Below are 27437 nucleotides of genomic sequence, written 5' to 3' on the forward strand. Positions count from 1 at the left end.
AGAGCACCACTGGCCTTGCAAGGCTCCGACTCCCCAGAATAACCCCAGGAACTGCCTTGTGCAGTTTGGCCACTTCTCACACAACTCCCCCTTAACCAAGCTGTGAGATCCAGCCATCCCTTGTGGTGCTTTCACCCTATCTGCTGTGGCCAGCAGTTTCTGATGTCGCCTCCGGTTTCCTGTGTCCCGTTCACCTAGCTGAAGCTGAGGCCAGCACCCAGGCCACAGCCTGCCTGGTGTTGGCTCCCTGCTCCCCATCACTGCCCTTGGCTGGAGGATTTGCAGCAGCTTAGCCACTGACCCAGGCTGGGCTTCCTGTGGAGTTGACTGACTGCCAGAGGCTGACTGCTGGGTGCCTGCCTCTGTCTTTTTTTTTTTTAGTCTAGGTTGGGCTGTGTCAAAATACATGCTGTATGCTTGAACTTAAATTCTTAGGCAGTTCAGAGTGCTCTGTAGCTGTGACAAGCCCTCATAACTACTTAGCAAGCCACCAGTTTTTGTGTCAGCTTTTGCTGCAAACATTTTTTTGATATAACTAACTGGAAACTTAAATCAAGCCTTTGGACAAAAAATACAGATTTCCTTCAGAAATGCACTAAACGCACCCCATTTCTTTGCTGATTGCCTGTACACAGAAATATTCTGGGATTTAACACAACCCTTGTGCGATGGTGTGAGAAATACCACCTTCCCTTGTGCAAATCTCAGGATTGGTGGTGCCAAACCCCCACCACTCTCCTTTGGAGTGAAGCAAACCAACAGCTAGATGCCAGCGTGGCAGAGGCTTGCAGGATCATCCTCCCCTAGGCTAGAAAGTGCTCTCCTCTCCCAGTCCTGCAGCACAGAGCATATTCCCAGCAGCCTAAATGTCTGGGTGACTCAGGCCAGATGCCTGGATCAGAGAGAAAAGGTTAAATTCTTCTCAACTCAATGCACATAGGGGAAAAAAACCCAAATTGGAGTGCAGCAGCTGCAGCTGCCACCTGGGTGCCCAGGGCCGGGTGATGGGCAGCTGCATTGCAAGGCGCAGCACCAGCCCTCCCCTCAAACCCAGCTTTTGCTACCAGCTGTGTCCTGGCCCACAGCGGCATTACCTCAGCCCTGCTGGGGAGGAGGGAGGCAGAGCACATCACGTCCTCAGAGACCCAGGCGCTGGGTGGTTTCTTCTTCCGCTGCGTTGGCCACCTCAGATGTGGCACAGATGGGGAATCTGCAGCCTGTGCCCCCACACCGGCTCCTAGGGCCTCACAGGCATCTGAAGCAGATGGGACAAAGCCCTGCCGGGGCCCAAACATGCTCGGCATTGCGGCTGTGGCTGGGGGAGAGGGGCAAAGCCCTCCAGCACATCACCCTGCCCCGATGTGGCACTGCGCTCCGTGGTGCATGTTCGCCACGGACGGATGGGCACAGGGCTGCATCACATGGACATGCTGCTCCTGTGGGTGCCAGGGTCAGCACTGGCACACAGGGCAGAGGCAGACGAGGCGATGCCTGCAGGCCCGCGCAGGGACCTTTTCGGGACCCATGCCAGCCATTTTGGGGAATGGAAACCCAGCTTTTCATCCAACTGTTCCCAGAGGACAGAAATGACTGGATTGGAGGGCTGCTGAGCAGGGCTAGGAGACAGATCCTGTGCTGCTCCTGAGATATGTGGGTGAGCACAGCTTGTGGTGCTGCGGAGCTGGAGGGAGACATGGGATGGGGAAAGAGGAAGTTGCAGGGAAAGAGCAGGATGCCTTCTCAGATCCAGGGTACACCAGGTTTGAGGCACCCAGATGATGGAGGCAGTGCAGTCTCCTGGAGGGTGGCATGGGTGGAAAGCAGGAGCCACACTGCTCAGGCAAGTATGGAGCTGGAGGTGGTGAGAAAGAGGGGGTTCGGGTTAGGAGGAGCAGTGGAAGCTCTGCGTGCCGCAGCCCTATCAGGAGGACACGGGGCGCTGCTGCTGGATGGAGCCTGCAGATGAGCAGGAAGAGCCCAGGGATGGTGCTGCCACCCCTGTCTTACTGCCAAACAGGGAAGGCTCCAGGCTAGGGTGCACCATGCTTTATGCCTGGACTTACCTTTATCCTGCCAGAAATTGATTTTTAAATTTTTTTTTTTTTTTTTTTTTTATGCTGGAGAACTGAAAGGCTGAGGTCGCCGTGTGCTGGCAGGGACTGTGGCTCTGGCGGTGAGCCTAGAGGCCGATGGGGAGCACAGCAGTGCTATGCTTTCTCCTTGGCTGCAGAGATGCTGCTGTGGCCGGGTGTGGTACACTTATGTCAGTGACTTCATGGTGATGCACTTCTACCACCAGCACCATCCAAAGCCTTTCATAACAGCAAAGCATCTGGAACAACCTTGCCTTCCACCTAACATGCAGCTTTGTTTTCCAGTGCAGGGGAAGAGGCACACATCAAGTGTTTAGCGAGTCCTGGCCCCTGCTCCAGGCTGCTCCAGAAAGCCTATCCTCAATTTTGGTGCATTAAAAAAAATAAAGCTTTCAGCTGCTACTGAACAAAATGCAAGTATGCTGAAACTACAGAAACTAACATCCTTCTTTCTCCAGTCTGTCAGCTGCTTGTGTAGCTAACTCCTGTAACTGGGCCCATGACATTTGGGGCTATTTTCTGAAGCGCAGCTTCTGCTGGGGAAACCCCGCTTTTATTAAAAAGGACAACTTGCAGAGTTCCTGGTTAGAGAAATCCTAACAACGTGACTGCGCGCTCAGAAACCTGACAATGCAAGGGAACTTCCAGTGAATTGTGGGAAAGAAAAAAAAAGGAAAATCAGTTTTGGATGTTCAGCTGGGGATACTCCAAAGGTGTCTGTGCTTTCTTGCTTTTTGAAGTCGGGCTGCAAAGGAAAGCCCCAGGGCTGGAAAAGGCTTTTGGGTTGGGTTTTGGGCTTTGGGCTTTTTTGTTTGTTTGTTTGTTTTTTTGGGTGTTTTTTCTTCCAGCAGCTGGGAGCCGCACTGAAGGGATTTAGGAGCGAGCAGAGCACGGCATGTCCTGGCCCCCGCGGGCTTTGGACGTGTCCCTCCCCAGCGCCGTTGCTGTCGGCGCGCGGTCCGGGTTGTGTTTTTCACTCTGTTGCGTTGCTAATCCTGAAATAATACCTCTTTTTTTCTTTTTTTTTTTTTTAATCTTTTTGAGGAGCACGTGGTGTACTCCGTTCCCCACCCCTCCACCGCGCCACCAACCCTCCGGGGCGGCCCCCCCGCCCCCCCGGACCGAGCCCCGCCCCGCCGGGCCCGGCCCGCGCCCGCGCCCGCGCCCGCTCCCGCGCCCGCGCCCGCCGCGCCCACCGTGCTGGGGCCGCCCGCCGCCGCGCTGCCCGGCTCCGCCGCCGGCGCTGCGGGCCGGCAGGGCGCCTCGGCCCGGCCCGGCCCGGCCCGGCTCAGCACGGCCTCGCGGGAGGGCGGCTGCGATCCGCCGCGGCCGGCGATGGGAGATGGAAGGAGCCGGTGGTGCGGTAAGGGGCGGCGTGTGCCCGTGCGGGTGCGGGGGGTGCGCTCAGCCGGGGCACTTTCTTCTTTCGTTTACTTTTTCCTTTTTTTTTTTTAATCTTTTTTCTTTTTTTTCCTTTCCTTTTCCTTTCCTTTTCCTTTCCTTTTCCTTTTTTCCCTTGTTCCTTATTTTCATTTCCTTTTTGCTTTTCCCTTTTCCTTTTTGCTTTTCCCTTTTCCTTTTTGCTTTTCCCCTTTCTTCTTTATATCTTCCTTTTTCCTTTTTCCTTTTTGATTTGCTTTTCCTTTTCTTTTTTCTCCTCCCTTTTTTTCTCCTTCTTTTCACACTACCCTAAGGCAAAAAGCTCAGAGCCCACTTCTGCACTTATTACTGCTAGATCCCCAGAGTCACCAGCCGCACCAGGGAGGCTGCACTGGGACCTCTACCCCAGGGCTGGGACCCCCAGCCTGCATCCTGTACAGTTGGTTTTGCTTCTGTCTTAAGATAACTTGTCTGTGTAACCAATCAGCACTGTTGCTGCAGTGACAAGCTCTCTTAATCATATCACATTCTCGAATTGAATGAGATGTTGTGAGAAAGCCAGCATCTTTGGCTGAGTAGTGGCATTGTGCTTTCTGGGGAGGAGTGGGGTTGAGATGAATTCACCAAATATGTAAAGTTTTAGAACATTAAATGCACGCAGGGACACTCCTGTGCAATTGTGGTCTTATCTTCATCCTTGCTACCGAGGACAGGAGCTATGCTTCTCAACGGGAACATAAACATAGTTGTAATGAGCTTGAACTTCATGCAAACTCACTGAAGATGCTAACTTCCCATATAGACACAGTGTTTCCGTGCCATAAACAACAATTACCTGGCTCCCACACGGTGCCAGTTAGTACATTGTCAGGCAGAGCAGTTCTTTGCGTTATTGAAGCAATTTGGGTGTGTAATACGCAACTGCAATTACTACTGCTTTTGCAGCTTCAGTCAGGCTTTAATTCTGTCTGTGCATGGGGCCATTAAAACAGAGAGAAAGTCAAATGCAATATTTCTAATGAAACTGGTGGTTGCACACCCAGTGTTTGAAGCAATTGTAATAGGCTGCTGAGAATCATCAAGCCTTTCTGGTTTAGCTAGTAGAAGGAAACCTCTTTCTATTCCAAATGCTTTTTCATCAGTCATATCCTTAGCTGATGTGTTTTCAGCAGATGTTACCAGTTTAATGCTAGCCATGAATCTGACCTAGCTCTGTTGATTTACACAGACTGAGAGTTTGGCTACAGAGATGTTGGGTTTGGGGTGTGCCTTTGGTGGGAGAAGAGGTGAGGTTAAACCATGTGGGAGTCCCTGTGCAAATGCTCCCCTTCAATTACAGCCTTGGTTCACTGCAGAAAAGAGTATAAGAAAATCCTTTGTGGTAGTGGTGGTGTTAAAAACAATTCCAAGAAACTTACGCGCTGCTCTCTTCAAAACTCGATGCAACAAAAAAATTAGGTCTTCTTGATACATAAAGGAAATTCTTGCACAGCTTACCTGTGTTAAAGGGGTCCTCTTGTGCTACTGGTGCTTGAGCAGATGATTATCTGATTTACTATTGCTATTTCTGTGCCATCAAATTGAGAAGGAAAAGAGCAGTGAAGATCCTAATGCACACACTAGTGGTGTTTTTTTTCAGCAATTCAGTGAATTTCTTCACTGTTGTCAAGCTGCATAGCTGAAAGACCTGGATGTCATTCAGAGTATTTCCTCCCCCCCCCCCCGCCCCCACCCGACAGTCCTTTCTATTCTTGCCCATCTTACCAGGAAAGTTTGGCATTTGGTTTTGCAGCTTTGATTTAAAGAGATGGTTTGGGGTTTGATTCCTGTGGGATGAAGAGGCAGTCTGTCTGCGGGAGTACTGTGGACCAGTGCCACAGAGCATCTCTGCAGCTGAGTGTTTGTCTCCATGGGTGTGCTCTAAGCCAAGTGCTGGGAGCTTCAGCGTCGGGGCTGGCGGTCGAGGCAGCAGAAGTGACACCCCGCACATGGCTGTCAGTGCAGAGGAAGGACGCTTTGGCCATGGCTGATAAACTGTCCTTGCGCATGCAGCAGAATTGCTTGCTTGAAATGATCCCTGCTCCATGGAGAGGTGGGCTGGCAGACCTGGTGATTTTTTCTGAGGCGTTGCATGTGTTTCTTTTTGGAGTTCCTCTGTTCAGCTGCAACGGTCCTGAGAGACAGCGAGAACCTGGGGTACTGCTGGGTGCTGGTTTAAAGATAATTAGAGGTAGCACAATGTAGTGGCTTAGGGAAGAGAGCCCAAGGGAGGGGGTAGCATCTGGAGAGTAAGATTAGGTGGGTCCCCAGGGTACCGGAGAGCCATCTGCCAAGCTGCTGTGCTCCAGCTGAGGCTGGGCAAACCTGTGAACTGCTGCCAAGACTGAAAGATTGGGGCAGTCACCTACCAGCCGGAGTACCCCGCTCCACGTCAGCTCTGCGACGCGGGCACTGGGGATCCCTGGGGTGCAGCAGCTGGTAGAGTTGGTTGGTGCAAAGTTCATGGGCTCGGCCAGAAGAGGTGGGAGTGATGTCCTTGGGCTCAGCAACGCGTGCCACCCATTCTCCTTGAAGGGATGTTTCCTTGCAGCTGGTTCCTGATGGAAAGCTGGCTTCTGGCAGAGCAGGAATTTCACAGTCTAGCTCTCCCACCCAGACCCGCTCCATGGCCTGGGGGGTTTGTCACATCCTGGTGGGTTGTAAGATTGTGTGTGGGTCCTTCCCTTTTGAAGTTTGGCTGAGAGGGGTATGTGTGATAGAGAGCTCCTCTGGATAGTCACCATGTGGAGAAGTGGGGCCATCAATGGACAAATTTAGCTCTTGAGCAGTTTGTGTCTTAAGCATCTGAATCTCTTTCTGAAGGGATTCGTCTCCTCTGGCACCCATTGTAACAGGCTGTTTCCACTCCTTTTTTTCTGTTTTCACAGAGATGAAGTTGGGGGGGTGTAGAAATTGGATGCTTCCATGGGATGAAAAAGCTACTTGAGACCAGCTCTAAGTGTCTGCCCAGCACTTCAGTGCTGCTCTAAGTGTGCTGTTCCTCTCAGGAATGGCACTGTTTGAAGTACGCTTCTGCAGTATGTTTCCAAGTGCTTTTTCTGAGCCCAGCCACTCCTTGCTCTGAGATGCCTCTTGCTGTTGTGGCAGCGCCTGTTAGAGACCGCAGGCTCCTGGGATGGTAATGCATCTGAGCATTTATTCTCTGCGTTACAGAGATGAGCAAGGTGGGTTGTGGATGGGGCTTAAAAGCAGGGTGGGGTGAGGGCACCTGCAGCTCTGGGTGTGGGCTAGGTTGCTACCGGTTGAATCAAGAGTCAGAGCAGTTCAGAATTGCTCCTGAATTGACTGTACCTCCTGGATGCTGGAAGCAAACGAACCTGCCGGGGCACCGTATCAAGCTGTCAGGGATCAAACTGTCCATCAGAGCGGGACCTCTGCACTTCCACCTCCACTGAGTGCCTTGGCCACCATCTCTGGCTACAGGAAGTGCGTGGTGTTTGCCATGTCTTGCTTTGCTAACTGTATGAAAAGACCTTCAGTGCTGTGACTGCTGGGGTAAGCCTGAGGAGACCAGGCTGGAGCTGGCTTGTGAGGATGGGCTGCCAAGGCAGAAGCACACTGGTCACTGTCACGCTTGCCGAGGGCTTCATGTCACAGCCACGGCAATTTTTTTGGCTCCTGGTGAAAGGACTGAATAAGAGGGCATCATCTTGAGTCTGTGATACAGTAGTTTGGGAGCAGTAAGAAGATGACCCAAATGGCACAGATTACACGGTGCAAGCCTCCCTTTCTGCAGAAGCGATGAATGGGGCTTGCTTCCTCTTCTTGGCGTGTGGCGCAGTGGAAGAGGTGGCTTATCTCCAAAGTGTACTCATTAATTTTTACAACAGTTTTCAAACAGGAAGTGTCATTGGGGTAATAACCGCATCTCCCAGGCTGAACAAATGCCAAGTATGATGGCAAGATGCACTTAAGCCTGGCACATGGCTGCATTTCAGCGTTAATGGAAGAACCTTTACTGGGAAAGCCTTTTTCTCAAAAGAAAACAAATTCTAGTACCAGCAATTTCTAGTTTTCATCAGCTTTCTTGTCTGTGGACTCGCTGTGGCCTAATGAGGAAGAAAGAAGTATTAACTTTTTCACCAGTGGGACACTAGTGCCAGCTGGCCTACATTGTGCTGCTCTTGGGGGGATGTATCACCTTTGGTGTCTTCTGCCTTCATGCCATGGCTGAAGCTGCCTTGGTGGCTCCTGGCCATTCATGGGGCCACCGGTGCCTGAGCATGCTGGTGCTGGCACTTCTGAACTCGCAGTTTCTTAGCAAGTGAACAGGCTGCTCTTGCAACAACATCTTTTCAGTCCCCCAGCACTTGCACAGCAGGAGGCTTACGTAAAATTTGTTGGTGTGACTTCTTGCTTCTGCCTCAATTGTGCCAGGGAGAAGATGGCTCAGATCAAACTTCCATCAAATTTCTGATCCGAAAAACTTCTGTTAAATCTAGTTAAAACTCAGAGAGAACAATTTAGGTGAAGGCTGTAAAACTAATTTAAATATGTGATAGGAAATAATCATGCAGGGTCAATAAGCTATGTCTAAGTTAGAGGGAGATACATACCCCTTTTTGCATGCGATGTTGCTGTGTTGTAGCTCTACAGTTTGCCCTTGCCACAGAGGAAATGCAGGTTTTTACACCTTTGCAAATGTAAATTCTTCCAGTTGCTCTTGTGTAGAGTGGTTTGGGGGTTGGGTGTGGGATGTTTTTCTTGTTTGTTTTACTGTTCACTGAAATTGGGGTGCAAAGAGTATTTTAATCACTTTGGGATACTATCTTAAACCATGTTTGTAATATTGCTTTGAAAAAGGAAGATAAGCTCTCCTGATATCCCGTCCTTCTTTACTTCTATCCGTAAAAACAGCCCTTATTTAGCTGGACCTAGAGAATGTACAGAACATGGGAAAGGATGTGCCTTGCAAGTTCTCAAGGCTCAGCAGGTGTTGGCTTGGGTTTTGGAAACAATTTAGTTGCTTAAAGATACAGAGGTAATTTTTGCTAGGCTCATGAGGCACTTAGGAATATCCAAATTTTAGCTTCCGTGGAGTTGAAATCCATGTGGGGTGGACCTGTAGCCTGCCTAAACATTGTTCCACTGTCTGAGGTACCTGAAGATGATGGAAGTGTACTACCTGCTGAAAAGAAGCAGTCTGTCAGTTTGCTAAATATACTCGGAACAGACTGAAGAAAAAAGTAAATGCAAAATGTCTAGCACGTGCACCACTGAATTCTCTGAATAAAAGATGCTGTCTTTGTGCAATTTTTCTTAAATCAGGCCCCCATCTCAATGCTGTTTGCCGCAACTCAGGAAAAATACTTGCACTGTGGCTTTATTAATAAAGTTTTGGGTCTTTTTTGCTATCCTTAATGTTTTATATTTAAGAACATGGTGGTTCATACAGTGAGCTGAAGCCTACCTCTCGATGGGCTTGCTTTGATTCTTGCACATACCTTAGAAATAATGCATAGATATCCAGAGGTCCATACAGCACACATCAGAAATCACTGACTTGGCAAATACAAAATGCTGAGTGACCTTTAATGGTAAAGTGTAATCATACAGACTTTGAATTAATATGCTGTTCACATTCACGCAGTTACAGCTCAGACAGTGTCAGCCTTTGCATAATAAAAAGCACTTAATTCAATATAACAGCTGACTGCTTCCTAACAACTTCAACCAAACAACGAAGCAAACGTTTCTTTAAGGGGAGAAAAACTCAAGTGCAGGTGTAAAACAAGATGACCAGACTTGAAAACAAATTTTACCTGCAAGTACTTGATACTGCTGCTAAGGCATCCCTTTTTTGTCACCGTTCCCATGCCTTTTTTCTAAGCAGCAACTCTTATGCTTCATTTCTGAATTGAGCCTCTCATCAGACACTGAACTTTTGTGAAGTCCGCCTTTGAGCGGGGAGAGCAGCTCCGATGGTATCTGTGCCCTTTCAGTTGTGCTCTCTCCAGCCTGACTGCTTCCTGGGAGGCTGCTCCCGGTGAACACATCCCACGGCGCTAGGAGCGGCACTGGGAGCTGCACAGGAAACCTGCAGTGCCCCGGTGCCTTTTGGTGAATCCCTGGTGTGAAGGTGTGGGGTGCATTGCGGTGAGGACTGAGGATTGGAGCTGGCTGGACGGTACCGAGCCTGCGGTCTGGCCGGTCCAGGGCCATGCCAAAGCCCGGTGAGCGGGTAAGAGTGGCTGGCTGCACTGGTTTGGACCCAAGGTCACTTTAGCCCAGGAGCATATAGGTGGTTGTGGATGTCAGCAGATGCCTGGGAAGAGTTCAGCTTGGAGCTTCATGAGAAGGATGCGATTTCTATGTGTGTTGTGGATTTGTATCCCTGGAGCTTGTTCACCCTCCTTTTCAGGTCCCATAGGATTTTGGTTTCCATGACAATTGCTTTGCAGGGAGGTCTGTGGCTTTGACTACAAACTGTGTGAGGAACCATCTCCTGTTTGGTGTGATGCTGACTCTTAATACCTTCTTTTGATGTCCTCTGGCTGCTGTGTTAAAAGAGGTGGTGAATCACAGATTGCTTTTTGCCTTTTTCAGACTCCTTATGACTGCATGCATCTCTGCCACATGTCTCTCTGCTGCCTCTTTCCTTCAGCTGAGAAGGCCTAGCTGACTTGGTTACCCCTTTCTATAATGCAAACTTCTCTGCTGGACAATGGCTATAGGCAATGCCCTCATGCAAGCCCTTTCTTTCCTCCCCCACCCTCTGGCTCTCTACACGTCTCCCTGCAACTCCTGATAGTTAGGAATTAGTTTAAAACCTGAGCTGAGATTTGTTCTCTTCCAAAACCTTTACTAGTGTTAACTTCTGGCAGCTCCAGCTGAGATTCAACCAGGCAAAACTCCTGTTCTTTTGAGTCTTAATATATTTTACTAATGCTTTAATTTAAGAATTGCAAACACCTATATTAGCGTGTGTGTGTGTGTGTGTGTGAGGAAAAGACAAACGTGGTGTATGAGGTCACATGGAGGTAAAAACTACAAGCCTTGCTAGCAGTCTTTTTATGAGCACCAGCACTCTCACTGCTCTCTCTTGTGCTGTCGGTGCACTAGCTTTCACCAGTTAGCAAGTTTAGCTCCAGCTTTCTGCATTTCATCCTGTTACTTAGGAAGGTGACTTAAGAAAGGCTCAACAGAAATAGTCTTTTCAGAACAATTAGTACAACCTGTTAAAAGCAGTGAGGCTTGCTAAGCTCACGCCCACACAGGAGTGATAACAGTGCTTGAAAATAAGGGCTGACCACTAGTTGTGCCAGGCTGTTGCGGGGGCTGTCCGTCTGTGATAGCAGAGGCAGAGCTCTGAATTCGTGATTCTGTAAAAACTTGACCATGGCATTGACGCTTGATTCACATGGTCCTTTTGCTCTGCTGGGAACTTCCTGGACAAGGTTGTAAATCTGTGGAAAACTTATATCCATCATTCCTGCCTTTCTTTTATTTTTTTTTTTTTTAAGCTAGCTCCATTACCAGTTACTGTATTTCTGTCAGTCTTTGGGGAAACTCCTGGGGTGCAGAAGACAAGATGAAGACAGATGTTTAAACTCCTCCTGAGAGCATAAACTGACTGCATCAGGGTATATGATAGGCTGCTGCGAGGCATTTGGCTTTTTTGCTGCTAGAGATGTTGGTGAAGCAATGAGAACAGAACAAGCACAGCCTGGGATTAGAAGTGGTCCAGGTGTGGCTGTGAAGTCCTCCATAGCTGGCTGTCCTTTTACAGGCATCCTGCAGAGGCTTTTTCCTGCTTCCTTGTGGTTGTGCTGACGGCTCCATTGCAGCCACTGCGGCATCTCCCCAGTAGCCTCCGTGAAACCACCAGAAAACACTGTGCCACCAGTGCAGAAGCTGTCACCTGCTGTCAGGGAGCTGGCACCCATCCGCTGTGCGGCCAAGGGGGAAGGTGGTCAGCTCTGGGAAAAGGAGCTGTGCACGTGCAAGAGTGTGCAAAACTGGGGCTCTTCTGAGGCTGCCTCATGGTATGGCTTAGCTGTGGAGAGACCCCCACCCCAACTAGCCAGTTCCTTCCAGGTTTTCCAGTAAGCCTAGGAGAATTGGAGTAACATTTCTTTGCGAGGGTAGAGTGGCTGGGTTCTACTAAGACAGCTTCCAGGGGTCCCCCTGAGGATGCTTTGACCTCTCTGTCCCGGCTCACAGCCCTTCATGAAAGGTCCTTAAACCCCTTCCTGCTGATGTTTTCCTTTAGCATGACTGGTCTCCTGCTGTCCAGCATTTTGGCTGACTCTTGCTCCCTGAAGGCTCAAGCTTGGGCACCCATCCCATTCTGCTTTTTCCCAAGCACCAGGTCTCGTGCGAGGAGTCAGTCTGTCTAACAGCATCTGTCCTCTCAGGGGGTCTGAGAAACTACAGACTGACATTCGCCAGTTAATTATCTGCTCTTTCGAACGCTTCCTCTGTATTAGACGTTTTCAAAGAAAACACAGGACCTTAAGTTTGAATGCCTCAGGAGGCATGGGTTCACGCCAACTGTTTGTGCTCAGACTGACCCATTCCTTGTCTCAGCAGTTGTGGACAGTGTCATCTCCTTCCACTGAGACCCACAGGGAGGGAGCCCAGCTCTCCTGTTCGCTCAGCTGCAAATGGTGGTGAGAGAACAAGACTTTGATATTCCTCAATGAAGGAAACAGTATGTCCCAAAATAGGCTCCAACCAGAACCTCAGTTAAATTCAAAAGAGGATGCTTTGGTGCTTTCCTTCCATGGTGAAAGGAGAAGCATTTTCTTCAGGCTTGGATGACTTACCATGCCTATCTAAAAATCACTGGGATTTTGGGAGGGCAGTTTGAGGGGACCTTATGACTGGAGTTGAAATCAAATTCATCCAGAGCGAGACACTGTGCTTCAGGAAAGGCTGCAGCCAACTCTCATCAGAGGCCTGCCTAAAGCCGCCTCTCAGGGCTGAAGTGTGGCAGTGGTTTCTCCTTGCAGCTACTGACTCTATGCTCCAGTTTGCACATTCAGAGAGCAGAGCGGAGCAGAGGCAGTATGCGTGCTTCATGCCAGGCTGACTTACCTGTCCTTAGCAGCTCCTGCTGAAGGAGCAGCATCCCTGAGGTCTTAGCATCCTACTGCTGTTCAGTTCAGTGCTGAGACAGGGATTCAGCAGCTTTGCTTCCCATGCTAACTTGAAGCCACCAGGAGAGCCGTGGGCACATTCTAAACAATCTCTGCTCCCTCAGCAAGGGACAAAAGCCCAGTGAGGTGGGACCTCTGTTGACCCACGCCAATGCCTTGTGCGAGCTCAACAGAAACTGGTCCAGTGTGTTGGCAGGAGCTCTGAGGGGTGAGGACTGCCATGTCCAAGCTAATGCAGTCTGATTAATGTTATACAAAATTCACCCGAGAGGCAAATGCAGCCTCCTCGGCTCCTGACCAAGAACCATGACCCAGAGAAGTAGGCTTGATCAAACATGTTCAAACAGGCAGAAAGCACTGCAAGAGTGGTGAACGAGTGGGCAGGAACTCACTGCCAGTCTGCCCAGAGTATAATTGGACTAAAGAACAGTGTGTGTGTGGCTCATGAGAAATGTATGTACAGCTGGCCTGATTTAAGGGTATTGATGCTCTGAGCAAGCGTCACTGTCTCCGGCAGTGACAAACACCAGATGCATCAAAGGTGGTAGCTAAAGCCCTCTGAGGGAAGCAATTATGAAATGAGCTGACCCGGATGCAGATTTCTTTGCCCTTGAGCTGAGGGAGAAGGCTTAAGCAGGAGTTTTATATCCCTTCCAATCTTGCTTGTATTTAATCCTTGCTAATGCAGCTTGGAAAGCGCCCTGAACATTTCTCCAGCCTTTCTCTGAGCTCCCGGGTTCGGGGCATGATGACTTCTGCAAGTTTTGGGTGAGTGGCAGATTGAAAGAAGAAAAGGAAAGCACTTGTTCTCTCTCGATTTTCTGTTTTCCGGGATTTTTTTTCTGTTTTTTTTTCTGTCTCTAAGGAAGGACAACAGTAAAGCAATAGTCTTAAAAGTCAGCTCTGACCTCATAGCATCCTCATTCTCTCCCCCTCTTTCTTTCTCTTTTTAATATCTCTTGTCTGGATGAAATATCATACATTTATCCTTAAGCCTGGATCTGGAGGCTCTGAACTGCTTTATCTTTACACATCTTTATAGTGCTCTGACAACCTAAGTAGATGTTAGATTCAGCTGTTCCCATGCACAAGCCAGCATCTGTAATTCTCATCAGCGATGCTGAGCACTTCTGAAAATCAAGTTCTCCCTGTCAGATGCCAAGACAAAGGTCTTGCAGTCTCCACTTAAGCACCTAAGTCTGATAAATGCTGCCCCGTATACTGAAAAACCATTAATTTAACAAATAATTTCTGCCTATTGTTGGATGATGCAGAGGGTACTGTGAACCAGACTCTTCTTCCTTGCTTTACGGTAATGTACAGGCAAATATAGACCCTTGGAAGATGGGTTTGCTGGCAGGGAAGCTCAGTGCAGCAGATGTTTGTGAAGCCTCAGAGAGCAGGGCTGAGGGATGGAGATGCTGCGTCCCAGAGGTGTGTAGATCAGAAATTCCTGACTGCTTGGGAACTGGACTGCTCTGTCCATTTTATTTTCCTTTTCATTCATGTGTGAGTGGGATTTGGCACCAGCTAGTTTAGCCGTCCCATCCCTTTGCATCCATCTGGGTAGGCTGAATTTTTGTTTGGCTCTGTAAGCTACTCCTGTCCAGGCTATTGCAGACTGAGAGCCTCCTCCTGTGTGCTCTGGGTCCAGCTGTTCCTTTTCTAGCCCTTCGTGCCCCCCCCCCCCCCCCCTTCCTGCAAATGAATGCAGCCCTGTAAAAGCAGGGGAGACATGGAGGCTTCTTCCAAGCTCATTTCATCATGCTTGTGATGGTAGTCATCTTTGTGCTAGAAAGCCCTTCATCTGTTTTGTCACATTTTTCCCAAAGTATTTGGTAGGCTAATGTTAGCAGGTCCATTGAAGTACCCAATGAAGCCCTAGTGATGAATAGTTGGAGCAGTGAATGGTAAATAAATATATCCAAGACCCCTGCCTTAAGATCTACTGCCCACTTACATCAGAGGTGTGTCGGACTAAATCCTGCAGAACTGGTGCAATGCAGAAAGGTGGCACAAGATATAGGGGTAAAAGGCCAGGAAAACCTGGAGCAAAACAGTTCTAGGGCATGGGGCAAGATAGTTATTTGCCAATATGCTCTTGGAAGAAAAAGTAATTGTTGGGAGAGCTGGCCTTGGAGGAATGTATGGATTTGTAATTCCATCCATCTCTGATTAAAGAGCCTTGACCGTGTGTTCCTGTGAATTATGTGTCTCCTGTACTTTGAATTTCTGTTTGTAGCTGACGCTTACCCTAAGGTATTTGGTGGAAGTGCATAAAAGTTATTGTTGTCCTGGGGGGCAAAATGCTCCATCTGGCTTCTTTCTTTTAAAGAGCATTTTTGTAAGCTAAGGCCTTTGCCAATATGAACCGTGCAAGGACTTGCTATGCCGTAACAATTGGCTGCCTCAAACATAGGATATGTATGTAAAGGTTACTGAAGAATTTATAGAGTTAATGATTTATTTCATCTGTCACTTCAGACAGAATAATTATAAGCTCCATCTTGCCCAGCTAGGAAGAAACTTAATGCTGACAGCAGACAGTTTTTGCACTAGTTTATTGCTGGTGTGTGCTTTATCTTGGAGATTTGATTTGTTCCCACCTGTTCTGAAAACTAATTTTAATCTTAGTCCTGCAGCCTTTCTCTCCTCTGAGAAACTGGACCTTCACTGTGTCTATCTGTTTCTTATGAGTAGGAAGCAGTGGGAAGGTGCTGGTGGCACTAGGCCTGGGTGGCATTGGGATGCTTGATCCGTCTGTCCATCCATCCCCCCCCAGGTGCTCCCCTGCTAGCTGGGTAGACCACCCTGTGCATCCTCCCCACCTCCTGGCCACAGAGGAAGGTTTGACATGTCGGTATTGTCATAAGAACAGGTTGGGCTATTGTCCTGATCTAGATGGAGGTGGTCAGGTGTGGGCTGCCCAACAGGGACCCTCAGATATCACTCACCACACGTTTGCATACCTTATTATCCTTTTTCCCATTTTTGAACATCCTTCTTGTAGCCCTTGCTCCTCCCTTTCTCCACCCCAGTCTTCTCCCAAAGAAACAGCCTGCCCCATTTATGGTTTTCCCATGGGTCCCAGTTCTGCAACATCCATACTCAAATTTGCTATTTCTGATACTATTCCCTAGGCATTTTTAACCCTAACTGGTGTTACTGAGATGGTTGCCCAGTGCTGCTGGCCTTGCAGTGGGCAAGCCAGCTAAAGATGTGAGGGGTTGGGTGCTCTGACATCACTGCTTAATACTGAAATGCTTGGGTTTGAAGACAGAGAGGTGAGCTCTTCAAAAGCACTCTTGAGTTGTTCCATGTCTGCTTTGGTTGATCTTGGTGGTGGTAAGAGTTAAATGAACACTTTGAAAATCCTACCTGACAGCCCACCTGAAGGGATTTCATGTTCCTGCTGCTGTTTTTTCACCAAAAGGTAGATAAGCTTTGTTTATTTTGACTCTACAGGCAGAAGCACTTGTGTGGGATAATGATGTATCAGCTCACGCCCAGACTGTTGCCAAGGCCAAATATGAATTTTTATTTGGCTTGGAAGAAGAGAAGCGTTCAGAAATGGGTAAGTGCTATTTATTACTATTGGGATTACTATTGGGGGGGGGGGCGGATAATAATCTCTTAAGCCACTCAGGAAAGTTTTGCAGAAGCTGCTCCCTAATGACCCCACAAGGGCTCGCTCACTGTGCTACGCTGCCCTTTGCCGGACCACAGTGCAAGTACCAGACCACACAAGCCTGCTGGTTTGGCCCCAGAAAATGACAGCAGTTCCCTCTCTTACGCCCCCCCCCGCTTTCTCTTTGGCTCACCTGGGCGACCTCGATGTGACAGTGGGGACTCATGTGCTGGAGACATGTTGGCGGAGGGAATCCCAGCACTTCTCTGCAGCGGAGTTGTTCCAGCCACACGTTCTGCAATTGCACATGCTGAAACATGGCCATCTCTGCCTGGAGGTTCTTCCAGGAATGCCCTTCGTGGTCTGCATGCTGCTCTTCCCACAGCTAGAGGTTGATAAGATTTTAATTTAGATACTTGAGGTGGTATCCTAACTGCTCCGTCCTCTGTAGTTAGTAATTCAAGAAATCCAGGTGCAGTATCTAATGTTATGCTAAGGATCAGCCTTGTTTCTGTTCTCTTCTTAGAATACAGGGTGTTTTCTACCTTTTCACAGCCCAAGCTTAGAAGAAAAGAAATGTCGTTACTATACCTATTTCTCTTGCCTCATTGTAATTATCAACAATCTCTGCCCTCTTTGCAAAAGTATTTCCTCAGGCTGTTCTCTTTGCACCTTGATCCTTTCTAATTGCAAACTTTCTGGAATGTCGCTTTTAATTAAAGACGACTCCCTTCTTGCCAGAGAAGGGCAGCACTTCCATACAGAAACAAGCTGTGTAGTCTCCTCCACTTCAGTGAGGAAAGGGGGAAGAAAAAAAAGGAAAAAAAATAAAAAAGCAGAACTGAAGTCTGGAAAGTGAGTAAACAGTTTCTGCCTGGATTTTCTAAAGTTTGGTCTTCCATTTGGAAAATCCTAATTGCAGAGTGGAGGGGGAAAAAAACCCAAACAACGAAAGTGTCCTCATTTAGGAATTTTAAAAACTTTTACAAATTGCCACAAAGTGTGTATCGTATTATTACATGAATCATGATGACCTCATTTCTTGTTTGAAGAGACACAGTGTGAGAGCACTGTCAGCAGGCATTAGTACATTTCCGGAGATTGGCATTAAATAAAGTATGCTGCGTCTAATAAATCCAAGTGAATCTATTGTTATTACTAACCAAAACAATTATCAAATGTGATGGGTATTCTGAGCTGACTGAGTACTGAGCCCTCAAATAAAGGGTGGCAAAGAATAAGCCAGATATATTGGTTTATGTGTGTACTTTTCTGTATTTTTCCTGTGCTGCTTCTTGCCTTGTTTCTGAATCTGCTTCTGTTCCTTTATTAATCAGAAACTACCATTAGGGGCTAACAATTAGTGAAATGGGAGTGACTTCAAAGGAGCGTTTCCATATATTTGACAGTGGTTAACATATAACATTTGTGAATTGCACCTGAAAACTGGGTGACCTTGTGCCTACCCGGACTGGCTTCATGCTGTCCCAGACAAATGCATGCTCTTCCTCCTCCTCCAGGAAGATGTTTGACGGTAATGGATAGATGAGAGTGGTGCTGCCCCTTCTATTTTTTTTCTTCAAGTGAACAGATTTTAACTGCTTATTAACTGGAGATGAATGAGGACAGGGTGACTGAGGGCACAGTAGTACAAACCCAGGGCTCTGTGCACGAAATCCTGGCTTCCTTTGATTTGACATATGTTGAGTATGTCGTGACATACGTTTTGCGGGGAAGCAGCTATGCCTGAAAGTCTTTCTGTCATTCTGTGTGTTAGATGGGGAGGGAGAAAACGCCACCAAAAATCCAATCCAACCTGCTTCTTTCTAAAGTTGCCTTTAAAAGAAAGAAGACATGGCTTTTGTGGGTCAAAGTATGAAAGATTTCAAGCAAACGACTGATGGGGGCAGGGCCAGGAGAAGTACTGGTTTTTAAACTAGATCAAGAGAACAGCTTGTCACTGTGGGCAGTAAAGCTGAACTTTAATTTATCTAACCCAAAGCAGTTCACCCGTGCCTTGGCTGGCCTCAGAAACTGAGAATGTAACATGTAAGCTGCTGAACGGCTTAATTACTTCTGCCTCCCAGTTTATCCTTTCCCTTTCAGCCACAATCATATTACTGAAGCCCTGCTGGATACTGTTGAGGGTATAAATTTTTTAATTGGGTATTAAAATACTTGCATTGGACAAGCCAATTCACGAAGAAGGAAGAATAATTGGGGCCGACTCTAGGAAACACTTCTGTTTGCCTAGATGGGAGATGGCTGAATTTGTTAATAAGCTGCTGTGCTGATTTTTACCTTCCAGGTTGAAGCTTGTGGTCATTTTTCACAGGTGAGAGGAAGGGAAAAAAAGGTTAGATGCCTGTAGAAGAGGTGTTTCATCGATGATATTCAAATGCTAATAAAGCTGCCACATTAAAAACAGTTCCTCCTCATTTCTCTCCTTTGCTGCCCTCAGTCTGGTTTTATCTGGGATATTTGTGATCCCTGATGTACTCATGTGCTCTCATCTTTACTGTGTAATGCCTTGTCTGGCTCCTCTCCTCTCCTCTCCTCTCCTCTCCTCTCCTCTCCTCTCCTCTCCTCTCCTCTCCTCTGTTCTCCTCTGTTCTCCTCTGTTCTCCTCTCCTCTGTTCTCCTCTCCTCTGTTCTCCTCTCCTCTGTTCTCCTCTCCTCTGTTCTCCTCTCCTCTCCTCTGTTCTCCTCTCCTCTGTTCTCCTCTCCTCTGTTCTCTCCTCTCCTCTGTTCTCTCCCCTCCTCTCCTCTCCTCTCCTCTCCTCTCCTCTCCTCTCCTCTCCTCTCCTCTCCTCTCCTCTCCTCTCCTCTCCTCTCCTCTCCTCTCTTCTCGTCTCCTCTGTTCTCCTCTCCTCTGTTCTCCTCTCCTCTGTTCTCCTCTCCTCTCCTCTGTTCTCCTCTCCTCTCCTCTGTTCTCCTCTCCTCTGTTCTCTCCTCTCCTCTGTTCTCTCCTCTCCTCTCCTCTCCTCTCCTCTCCTCTCCTCTCCTCTCCTCTCCTCTCCTCTCCTCTCCTCTCCTCTCCTCTCCTCTGTTCTCCTCTCTCCTCTCTATTGCCCATCCTCCTGCCCTGGATGCATCACTCGGAGCAGAAGCAGGTCCAGGCCCCTGGGACCCTCATCACATCGCGGGAGGGCTCGGGGCTGTACATCTCCCTGCAGACTCCTGCTTGTGGGGCTGCTTTTTGCTGCCATGGGAGCGGGGAGGATGCACCACGCATGGCCACGCGTCCCTGTGCCTCCTGGCTACCTTCCTCGGTGAAAACCCCAGCCTTCTGCCTTCCAGCAAAAGAAAATGTTTTTTAAAACCTGAATTAGGCTGGGTTGCACAAGACGTCTTCTCAGCCTCGTTGACATAAAGGGTGCTTGTTTTATATGGAAACATACCCTCCTCTGGAACTGGCTGTGGAAACAGTGATCTCTATTGAGCAGCCTTATCTTGAGGCTTGGGCACTCTACAGAGTACTGATTTTTATGACTTTGCAGTTAATACGTTTAAATACCAAAAAGAAAGAAGAAGTCCTAACAACATGACTTAGTCCTAACAAGTGCTTCCTTGGGGAAAACAGAGGGGGATCCTACAAAATAATTGCTTGAGTAAACATGAAAGCCAAGGACCCCATAATTCCTGTTATATGAGAATATAAATCCAAGACAGTTGTTAGGAAGAAAATAGCTTCTTAAGACTCATAAATAGTCTTTTCTCTGATGCTTCTAGGAAAAAGCTTTCACACACACACACCCCCCTGGTGTAACAGAGGGTTTAATCTTACCCTTCACAAAAAAGCCCTGTACCAAGAGTCCCCGTGTTGCTGTGCAAATCTGGTCTATCCCAACAGCTGCTGGAAGAAGCTTGTTTTTGAATTCTTGGTGAAACAAATAGCTTTTTGGAAAGCCTGTCACTTGCTGTTTTGTGTACAGTGAGGTGTCATGAGGCAACTGAGCTCCTCTAACAGCTTGCTTCTGCCAAAAGAGATGGTCCCAGCCACACGCTGCAGCGGACTGTCTCATGCTAGTTCTTGTGCTCATCTGTTTTCTTAGCAAGCTCAAGCCAGCAAAACCAGTAACAAACCCAAAACAATGCCCAAAAAACAATTCTAAAAAAGGTTTACTTTCTCCTGGCAGTGTGCGCTGAATCACCTCTGCAAGGGGTCAAACGGTGCCAGAGCTGACACATGAAAGAAAACGAAATGCATACTTTAATCCATGCAGCCTACTCATTACTGAACCTGAATCATGGAAATGATTGCTTTTGCTGTAGAATTGCTTTACCTTGTTTCAGGAGCAAAGGAAGCACACAATGGCTCCTTTTTTTGTAGAAGCAAAGCCTTTTCTGGTCCTATGATGCTGATTTGAACAGCGTTAAGAAAATTACTCCAGTAACTGTCTGTAAAATGGGTATCACTAACTTACTAGGCTGTCCTTTGCTCTTCTGCCTCGCTTGCTTCCTCTGTGTCACTTCAAGCCATCTGTGTCCAGCTCTGCTGCATCCTCCTTGCACTGCATGGATGTGGCACCTTCCTGATCCTCACTCCAAAAACTGCCCTTAGACCACAGTCACTCACACATTGCATCACTCTCATGCTAGATCAGATCACTGACTGTAGTCTTGCCCGGTGCTTCAACTGCATCCCTTTCCATTTCGATGCACCACCCTTTGTCATGTTTTCATCTCTTGGTCTTTCCATCTCCAGGCAATCCTGAAAGTCTGGGCTCCCTGGTCTGGTATCTTCCTCTGCGGCTCTGCTTTCCTGAAAAGGTACAATTCCCTGCATTTTCTGAGGGCTGAAGGATTGCCCGATTTTCACATTCATGTTGTGTAATTACAGGGGACAGAGCCTGTGAGGGTAGGTATGTCAGATGTGCATTTAGGAGTATGTCCTGCAACATTTATCAGGGACACATGCAAGGCTGGAATCTGGAAAGCTCAGACCTGTGGTGCCCCCCCACACTTAATTAAAATTCCATCATTCTGTTGTGCATACTTGACTCTATCAGGGGTTTTTTTTGTTGTTGTTTCTAGTGTCCCACTGCATTTTCTGACACACTGAAGACCTGCAGAAGTTTTTAAACAGTAGTGTGTAATCAATATAATAAATACGTTTTCTCATAGGTATCCCTGATGTTTGGTATTGCTGGTTGGCAATGATGCAAAGAGAAGGTTAACTTTTTAAATCTAAGTCTCCAGAGGTACTGTATTAAAAGGTACTTTTCCGGTTGAGTTTGTGCACTCTAAGAAGTGATTACCTCTCTGGCACCAGCACATTGACAGGCTGTGCCGAGTGCTCCTCTTTCACTCCAATGCAGAGTAAACCAGGTGATTTTAAACTACTGCTTGGATGCTCTGAAGAGCAGCAATCTCCTACAGTGCTGTCAGAAGAGCACATCTGACTGTGCATATGGACAAATTAATGCTGGTGAAGAAGGACAGGTTGCACTGTGCTCTGCATGTCAGCTGCATGATGTGGACCTGTCTTTGCTGTCTCTACCTTTGAATTTCTGAGTTCCGCTTCCCCGGGCTGGCAAAGGCTGGGGTGTGCTGTGGAGCCGTCAGGCGTGGCATGATGGATGTCTGGGTTTCCAGTCCGAGGGAAGGGAAAACTAAAGGGGTGTGAGGCACTATGCTAGGTCCCTTGCTCTGCAGGAGGAAACTGGATGTCTTGGGACCTGTACTTGAAAGCTGGATAGCTGAAGTTATCATCAGCTGCAGGGAGGAGATGACCACATCCTTGACTTGGTAAACAACAGAGTTGTTTGAAGGCCAAGGGTTTAGTACAAATAATCATTAAAACATGGGCTGTTTGTTTATTGTTTTTTAAAGGTGCAGAGTTAAGCACTCAGAAGTTAGGAAATGCCAGAGTTAAGGCAGTAATTACCTCCCTGTCTGTGGGCTGTCGGCCGAAGCTGAGAGCCGTGCTGACGTGAGCGCACAAATATTTTAGGGGCCTGGTGGTGCTGGCAGCCCGTTGGTGGTGTCTGGCCGCTTCAGATGCTCTGAGCACACGTGGCACAGGCTGAGCTTGGCTGAAGCTGGCAGGGCTCAGAAACACTTCCCGGAGGCGGTCAGGCCCTTCTCTTCAGTCGGGCGGACTGAAAACGACGCATCCAGGTCAGTGGGCACAACAGGAGAGGTTCAGACAGTGGACTTGGCTGGCTGTAGGCGGGTACGGCTGGGCACAGCTGCACTTTTGCTTGTTGTCGCCATGGGCTCCTCTCCTTGGCTTCAGCCCCATCACCTGGTGAGATAGGCAGCACACCAACACAAGCCCTCCATCGTGCTGTAGCCTTGATTCATCTCTGAAGCTTTCTGAAGGAAAAGATGCATGTTATCCTGCTGCTGGAGACGGCTTGATAATAAACATGGAGAAGGCGTTTAATTAAAATTATGTGGGTAGATGCAGTTCAGGCCTGGTATTGCACTGAAAAAGTGTAACAGGGTACAGCAAGTGTTTTTCCTCTTTGCAGTTCACCACTTTAACAAGTGCCTTCTGCTCTAGACCCCTGTGTTGTTTACTTAACTCTGTCCAGCTTCCTGAGGAAGGGAATCTCATTCACTGTGCGAGCTTGCTGAAAAGTTACGGTGCCATGTCCAGCTGCGCCTTTAGCAGCAAATACTGGGAGCCCGGGAGAGACACATGTCCCTCTGGGCCCTATTTCTGTTTTAGCTGGGTGCGTAACTTGATATCCAGCTCCTGTGGTGCTTTGAGGACTGCTTAGCAAGCTTTCTCTTAGCCTGACTAATTGGTCCCGAACCCTGAAATGCAGTAAAGGACATCCTTTCCTGCGGATCTGCCTAGTTTCTTCAGCGGCTGCTGGAAAAATCCAGAGTTTCTGAGATCTGTGAGTAGTAGCGTGGGTTTTCTTAAGCCATTGTTGCTTGCGAAAAGTCTGGCGATATGTTTTTTATCTGAAGAGATCTTTCTATTTGAAGGGCTTCTGGAGGGTTTTAGAAAGATTCTTTAAAAATACAGTATTTTAAATACGTAACATTGAGTACAAGTGGATTCAGAGAGGCTGTAAAGTCTTTGTAGACGCTGCAAGTGTCAAAGCAGCTGTGGGCTGTCACTGCTCCAGAAGTTTGCTCTTTCAGCTGAAGGCTCTTTGAGAGCTTTTAGAGTAATTCTTGCTATCACTGTGTGTATCTACACTTCGAAAATCACCTGTTAGCCGCTTCCTTTCTAAGTCACAGCGGTGGAAAAATAGAAAATTTCAGATTCTTTTTGGATCTGTCTTTTGAATTTGGGGTTTAAGACTTTCCCAAATACAAGTCTTAAACCAAAACTTGAGATTTGCACAGCCATGTCATTCCAGGCAGTGGGGCTTTAAAGAAGAAAAGTGCATTAAATATAGTAAGACTCACCCATGCTTTTACATCAGGATAAAGAGCCCAGATACTCCCTTTGTATTCCCTTCTGTTCCTGCTCATGCTAGCAGCTGTTTCGCTCTATTCTTCTGCTTTCTAGGGTAATGACTCTTGGGACCGAGCTATCTCACTGACCATCTGTGGCCCATGCAGCAATTTGTAGTGGATAATCTCTCACACTAAACTCTCCCAGCACGTGCTGCATGTTAATTTTGGACTTCGTCCTGTTCTGAGCTCACTGTAGGCCTGTGAGCTGCTGCGGCAAGGTGCCATCCTTCCCGCAGCCCAGGGAAAGGTGTGGGATTCCCTGGAGGACTCTTCATTCAGCGTGGTGGGGGTTACGCAAGTGCCCCCAAACCCTGTTTACCACTGGGAAATAGTTAAAAACTGTGGGGAAAAAAAATACGCAACCAAGTCACAGCATTGCTTACCTAAGGTTTTCCATCAAGAACAGGGTTAGAAGGTTTGTCATTGTAAAAAAAAACAACCCACATGCTCTCAAGCAGGCACACAGTGACCCGGGTATTTTGCATGCTCTTTTGGTCATTGCTTTCTTAGCAGGCAGGATTTACATTCTTACCTGGCAGCTTTTCTCAGTCTCTGTTTTTCAAGCCGTGATATCTTGGGCATCACATCACCACCTGACTCTAGGTGCTGGGACTTGGCTAGCAGAGAGATTTGTGATGAATTTATCTAGTGGGCATGGCTGTCCTGTGGCAGACTGAAGGTTCACTTAACACAGCTCTGGCTGCCCCAAACCCCCAGAATTTAGGGAACTATGCAAGACCAGCAGTGAGCAGTACTTCTCTGATAACTTCTTCCACTGTGCAGCAAGCCCTGGGTGCGGGATTTCCTGAGCAACACACTGCCCCTGGGTGCTTGCAGGGGGATTATTTTCTTCCCTGAACTGGTCAGTTTAACTTCTGGGTAACCCTGAGCCGCTGGCTGCCATACCACTGCCTGACTGTGTGTGCATGGTGAGTGCAAGGCGCACGCTGCCTGTGCACACTACTGGGTCTGTGTCAGACTTGCCACTGACAGCAGCAGGGGACCCCCACCGATTGTCTCTTTTTGGGATGAGGGATCTCAGCCAACACAGTCACCACTTCTACATAGGTGCTGCCATGTCTCTGGTGCCCTCCACCTTCCCTGCGTGTTTGCTAAGACAGCAGAGGCATTTAACCAGGGCTTATGTTCTAGGCAACTCGCCCCTACCTCTTCCCTCTGCTCCCCCAGTCCTGTGCCCTGCCTTCACTCAGCTTCCCCGTTTCCACCAACTTGTTGTTCTTGAATAATGCCAGTGTAACTTTGCAGGGATGAAGGCCTGTCTCCGCTTCCCCCCGCAAGCAAATTGCCCAAAAGCCAGGAGTGGCTGCAAGCTGCAGAAAGCCTTGCGCCCAACCTGGTGTGGACATTTCCAGTCCAGTTACAAAAGCATGGTGCTTGCATTATGCTAATCCCCTGGCTTTGGCTAACGAAGGACCTCCGCCGGCCAGGCAGGACCTATTATGGCATGGAGAATGACATCATTTGGAAAACACCGCTGCGCAAGGCTGCCAGTGATTGTGCAGCATCCCTCCCCTCTCACAGGGGGAGGCTGCTCCATCTCAGCGTGTGCAGGCACTGCTTTATAAATCGGAATAGTTTTAGTTACCACAGAAGTTGTAACTCAAGGGAGTGCAGGATGCTGAGACATGTGACCCACCTCTCTCTCTGGCAGGCTGCAATAACGATACAATGCCATAATCCTGCGATAAGTTCATTAAGCTCTGTTACCTAGCTTTTCATTTCCTCTTAACACATGCATTGTTTTTACGTGGCCTAATTTGCCATTTACAAATAATGGCAAGAAATGCCGGTACCAAAAAAGCATAACTGGTGTGACGCTGCATGCAGGCTCACCCACGTGCTGCTTGTGATCGGCACAAGGAGCTGCAGAGACATATAATCCAAGTTGACTGGGCTGCTTTGTGAAACCTTCCAGCTCAGTAATGCCAAAAGCCCGTCAGGCGCCCCGCGCTCTGAAACCAGCACACGACTCTCAGCATCGCCATTCTTCCCATTTCTTCCCTTACAGACGCGGTTATAATAAACGGCAGCTAAGCACAGACATCTCCCTGGCATACTGTCAGGCAGCCTTGCTGGAGGAAATTTTTTTTTCTCCCCTGCAAGCTGCCAAGGTGGACTCCTTAGCTCCTGCGATAGACTGAATGAGACTGCAGTTCCCCCATCAGTTTCATAATACTCAGAAAGCATCCATTTACATCATTGTGTGCAGTGCAGGGCAGCAGCTGCCAGGAAATTTGAAACTATTTTGATTCCAGTTGACTAGAACAGCAGCAATTGAATTAGCTGGTATCGCTATAGATAAACTGATGATCTGTGCATTTTATTTCTTTGACCAATGGGTAACTGCTGGAGCTACAGTAACCTCTGTGAGTAAGGAGACTGTTCAAGCAACTATATCTAATTTGTTGAGCTAGCTAATATATATATATATATATATATATACTGTATAGAGAGAGACACTCACACCATTCTTTTGTAAAATGTACCTGTAAACAAAATGTCTGTCTATGCTTGTAATTTGTGTTTTGCTTCCTAGAATTTCCTTTTATTATGCTGTAGACAAGCTTGCTTGACATGGAATGGTTATTTACTTATGAAATATCATATCTATGCCTGATTTAAGTCATGAATTCTTTCAACGTCTAGTCATCAGAAAGGCTGCCAACTGCTGTTAGGTTATATTTGCCCGGTCTCAGTTTTCTAGCCACTCACCCCCTTTCTATTTTAGCTTTTTCTCTCTCCGTTTAATTCTTTTTTTTCCCTTTTTTTTCCTTTTTTTTGCTTTGTTGAAAGAAGCCACCTTCAATGCAAAGTAGAAATTGGTGTTACCTGAGAGTGTGTGTCCTTTCTTTGTTTGTTTGGTGGCGGGTATTTTTTTTCCCTGCTCATCTTCAGTGCGGTCCTTAAATTTTGTTGTTGCCTTTCTAGCCTTGTTTGTAATGCAGTCATATTGGGGGATGGGGTTGGACAGGATATGCCAGTAGCTGCAGCAAGACATGATGCTGTGGTGGTGGATGGGAATAAGGGAGGAGTTTCCCTTAAAGAGCTCAAGCTCCTGTAAGCTCTGGTACCTGAAATAGCTCTCTGAGCAAAGGGAAAGGCTTTGCACCTTTTAAGAGTGGGGGGCAATTGGTGGTGTTTGACCGGAAGAAGCGGAGACCGTGGCAGTCATGTGCATGGTAGTACCTAACATAATGGGGACAGACTGCTGCTTTGGTGCCATATGTGATTTTTTTGTAATTGGGCAGTGAATTAGGCAACGTTCCTGCAGGATGCTGTGAAGGCGAGAATCCCGCTGACTTGTGCTCGCATATGGTAGCAGCAGCAGTCCTTCTAGAGCAGGGCTGCTGGCACCTCACTATAGAAAAGGCCTTAAATTCCCACCGTGAAAGTGCTCCTCTCTTGCCCAGGTGAAATACAGCTTGCAAGCATGGCAGAGAGGTACCTGTGTGCACACTCCCTCTGCCTGCATGTCTCTGTGCCCATATATGCATGCATGTGCTCTGTACCTGTACCTCTTCTGGAGTCTGCTGGGCCTGCCAGAGGGTAAAGTTTGCTTGGGATGAAGTTCAGGAGAAGTAAATCAGAAACTTGCTCAGGACTGCTTACTGCTGCCAGCAGCGGCCTTTGGTGGCAGATGGGGACGCGCAGCAGTGTATTTAGCATGCACCGCCAGAAAGAAGGCTGCCTGTGTTTCCCTCGTGTTGGTTCAGAAGCTAAGATAGCAAT

General features: G+C 47.9%; 2 protein-coding genes and 1 long non-coding RNA gene across 4 annotated transcripts in view; 2 read left to right on the forward strand and 1 right to left on the reverse strand.

The window, feature by feature from the left end:
• The window catches only part of ABCA1 (ATP binding cassette subfamily A member 1), a 384145-nt gene that overhangs the window by 123720 nt on the left and 232988 nt on the right, over positions 1-27437 (forward strand). The window lies entirely within an intron of this gene.
• PSD3 (pleckstrin and Sec7 domain containing 3) overlaps positions 3305-27437 on the forward strand; it is a 113881-nt gene continuing 89748 nt past the window's right edge. The window contains exons 1-2 of one of the 2 annotated variants that reach the window (XM_069776310.1): positions 3305-3456; positions 16100-16208. In XM_069776310.1, coding sequence (XP_069632411.1) covers positions 3436-3456; positions 16100-16208 — 130 coding nt within the window. In that variant the 5' untranslated portion in view covers positions 3305-3435. Of the gene's footprint in view, positions 3457-13623; positions 14069-16099; positions 16209-27437 lie in introns of those variants that run through there. The other variant, XM_069776312.1, reaches the window with a different exon arrangement.
• On the reverse strand, positions 9049-26834 carry LOC138683810 (uncharacterized). Its single transcript, XR_011323256.1, has 3 exons — positions 26538-26834; positions 16456-16647; positions 9049-12133 (listed from the first exon to the last, which is right to left on the reverse strand). It is a non-coding gene; the product is annotated as an uncharacterized lncRNA (long non-coding RNA).

This window comes from Haliaeetus albicilla, chromosome Z (genome assembly GCF_947461875.1).
Source record: "Haliaeetus albicilla chromosome Z, bHalAlb1.1, whole genome shotgun sequence".
NCBI classification, from domain to species: Eukaryota; Metazoa; Chordata; class Aves; order Accipitriformes; family Accipitridae; genus Haliaeetus; species Haliaeetus albicilla.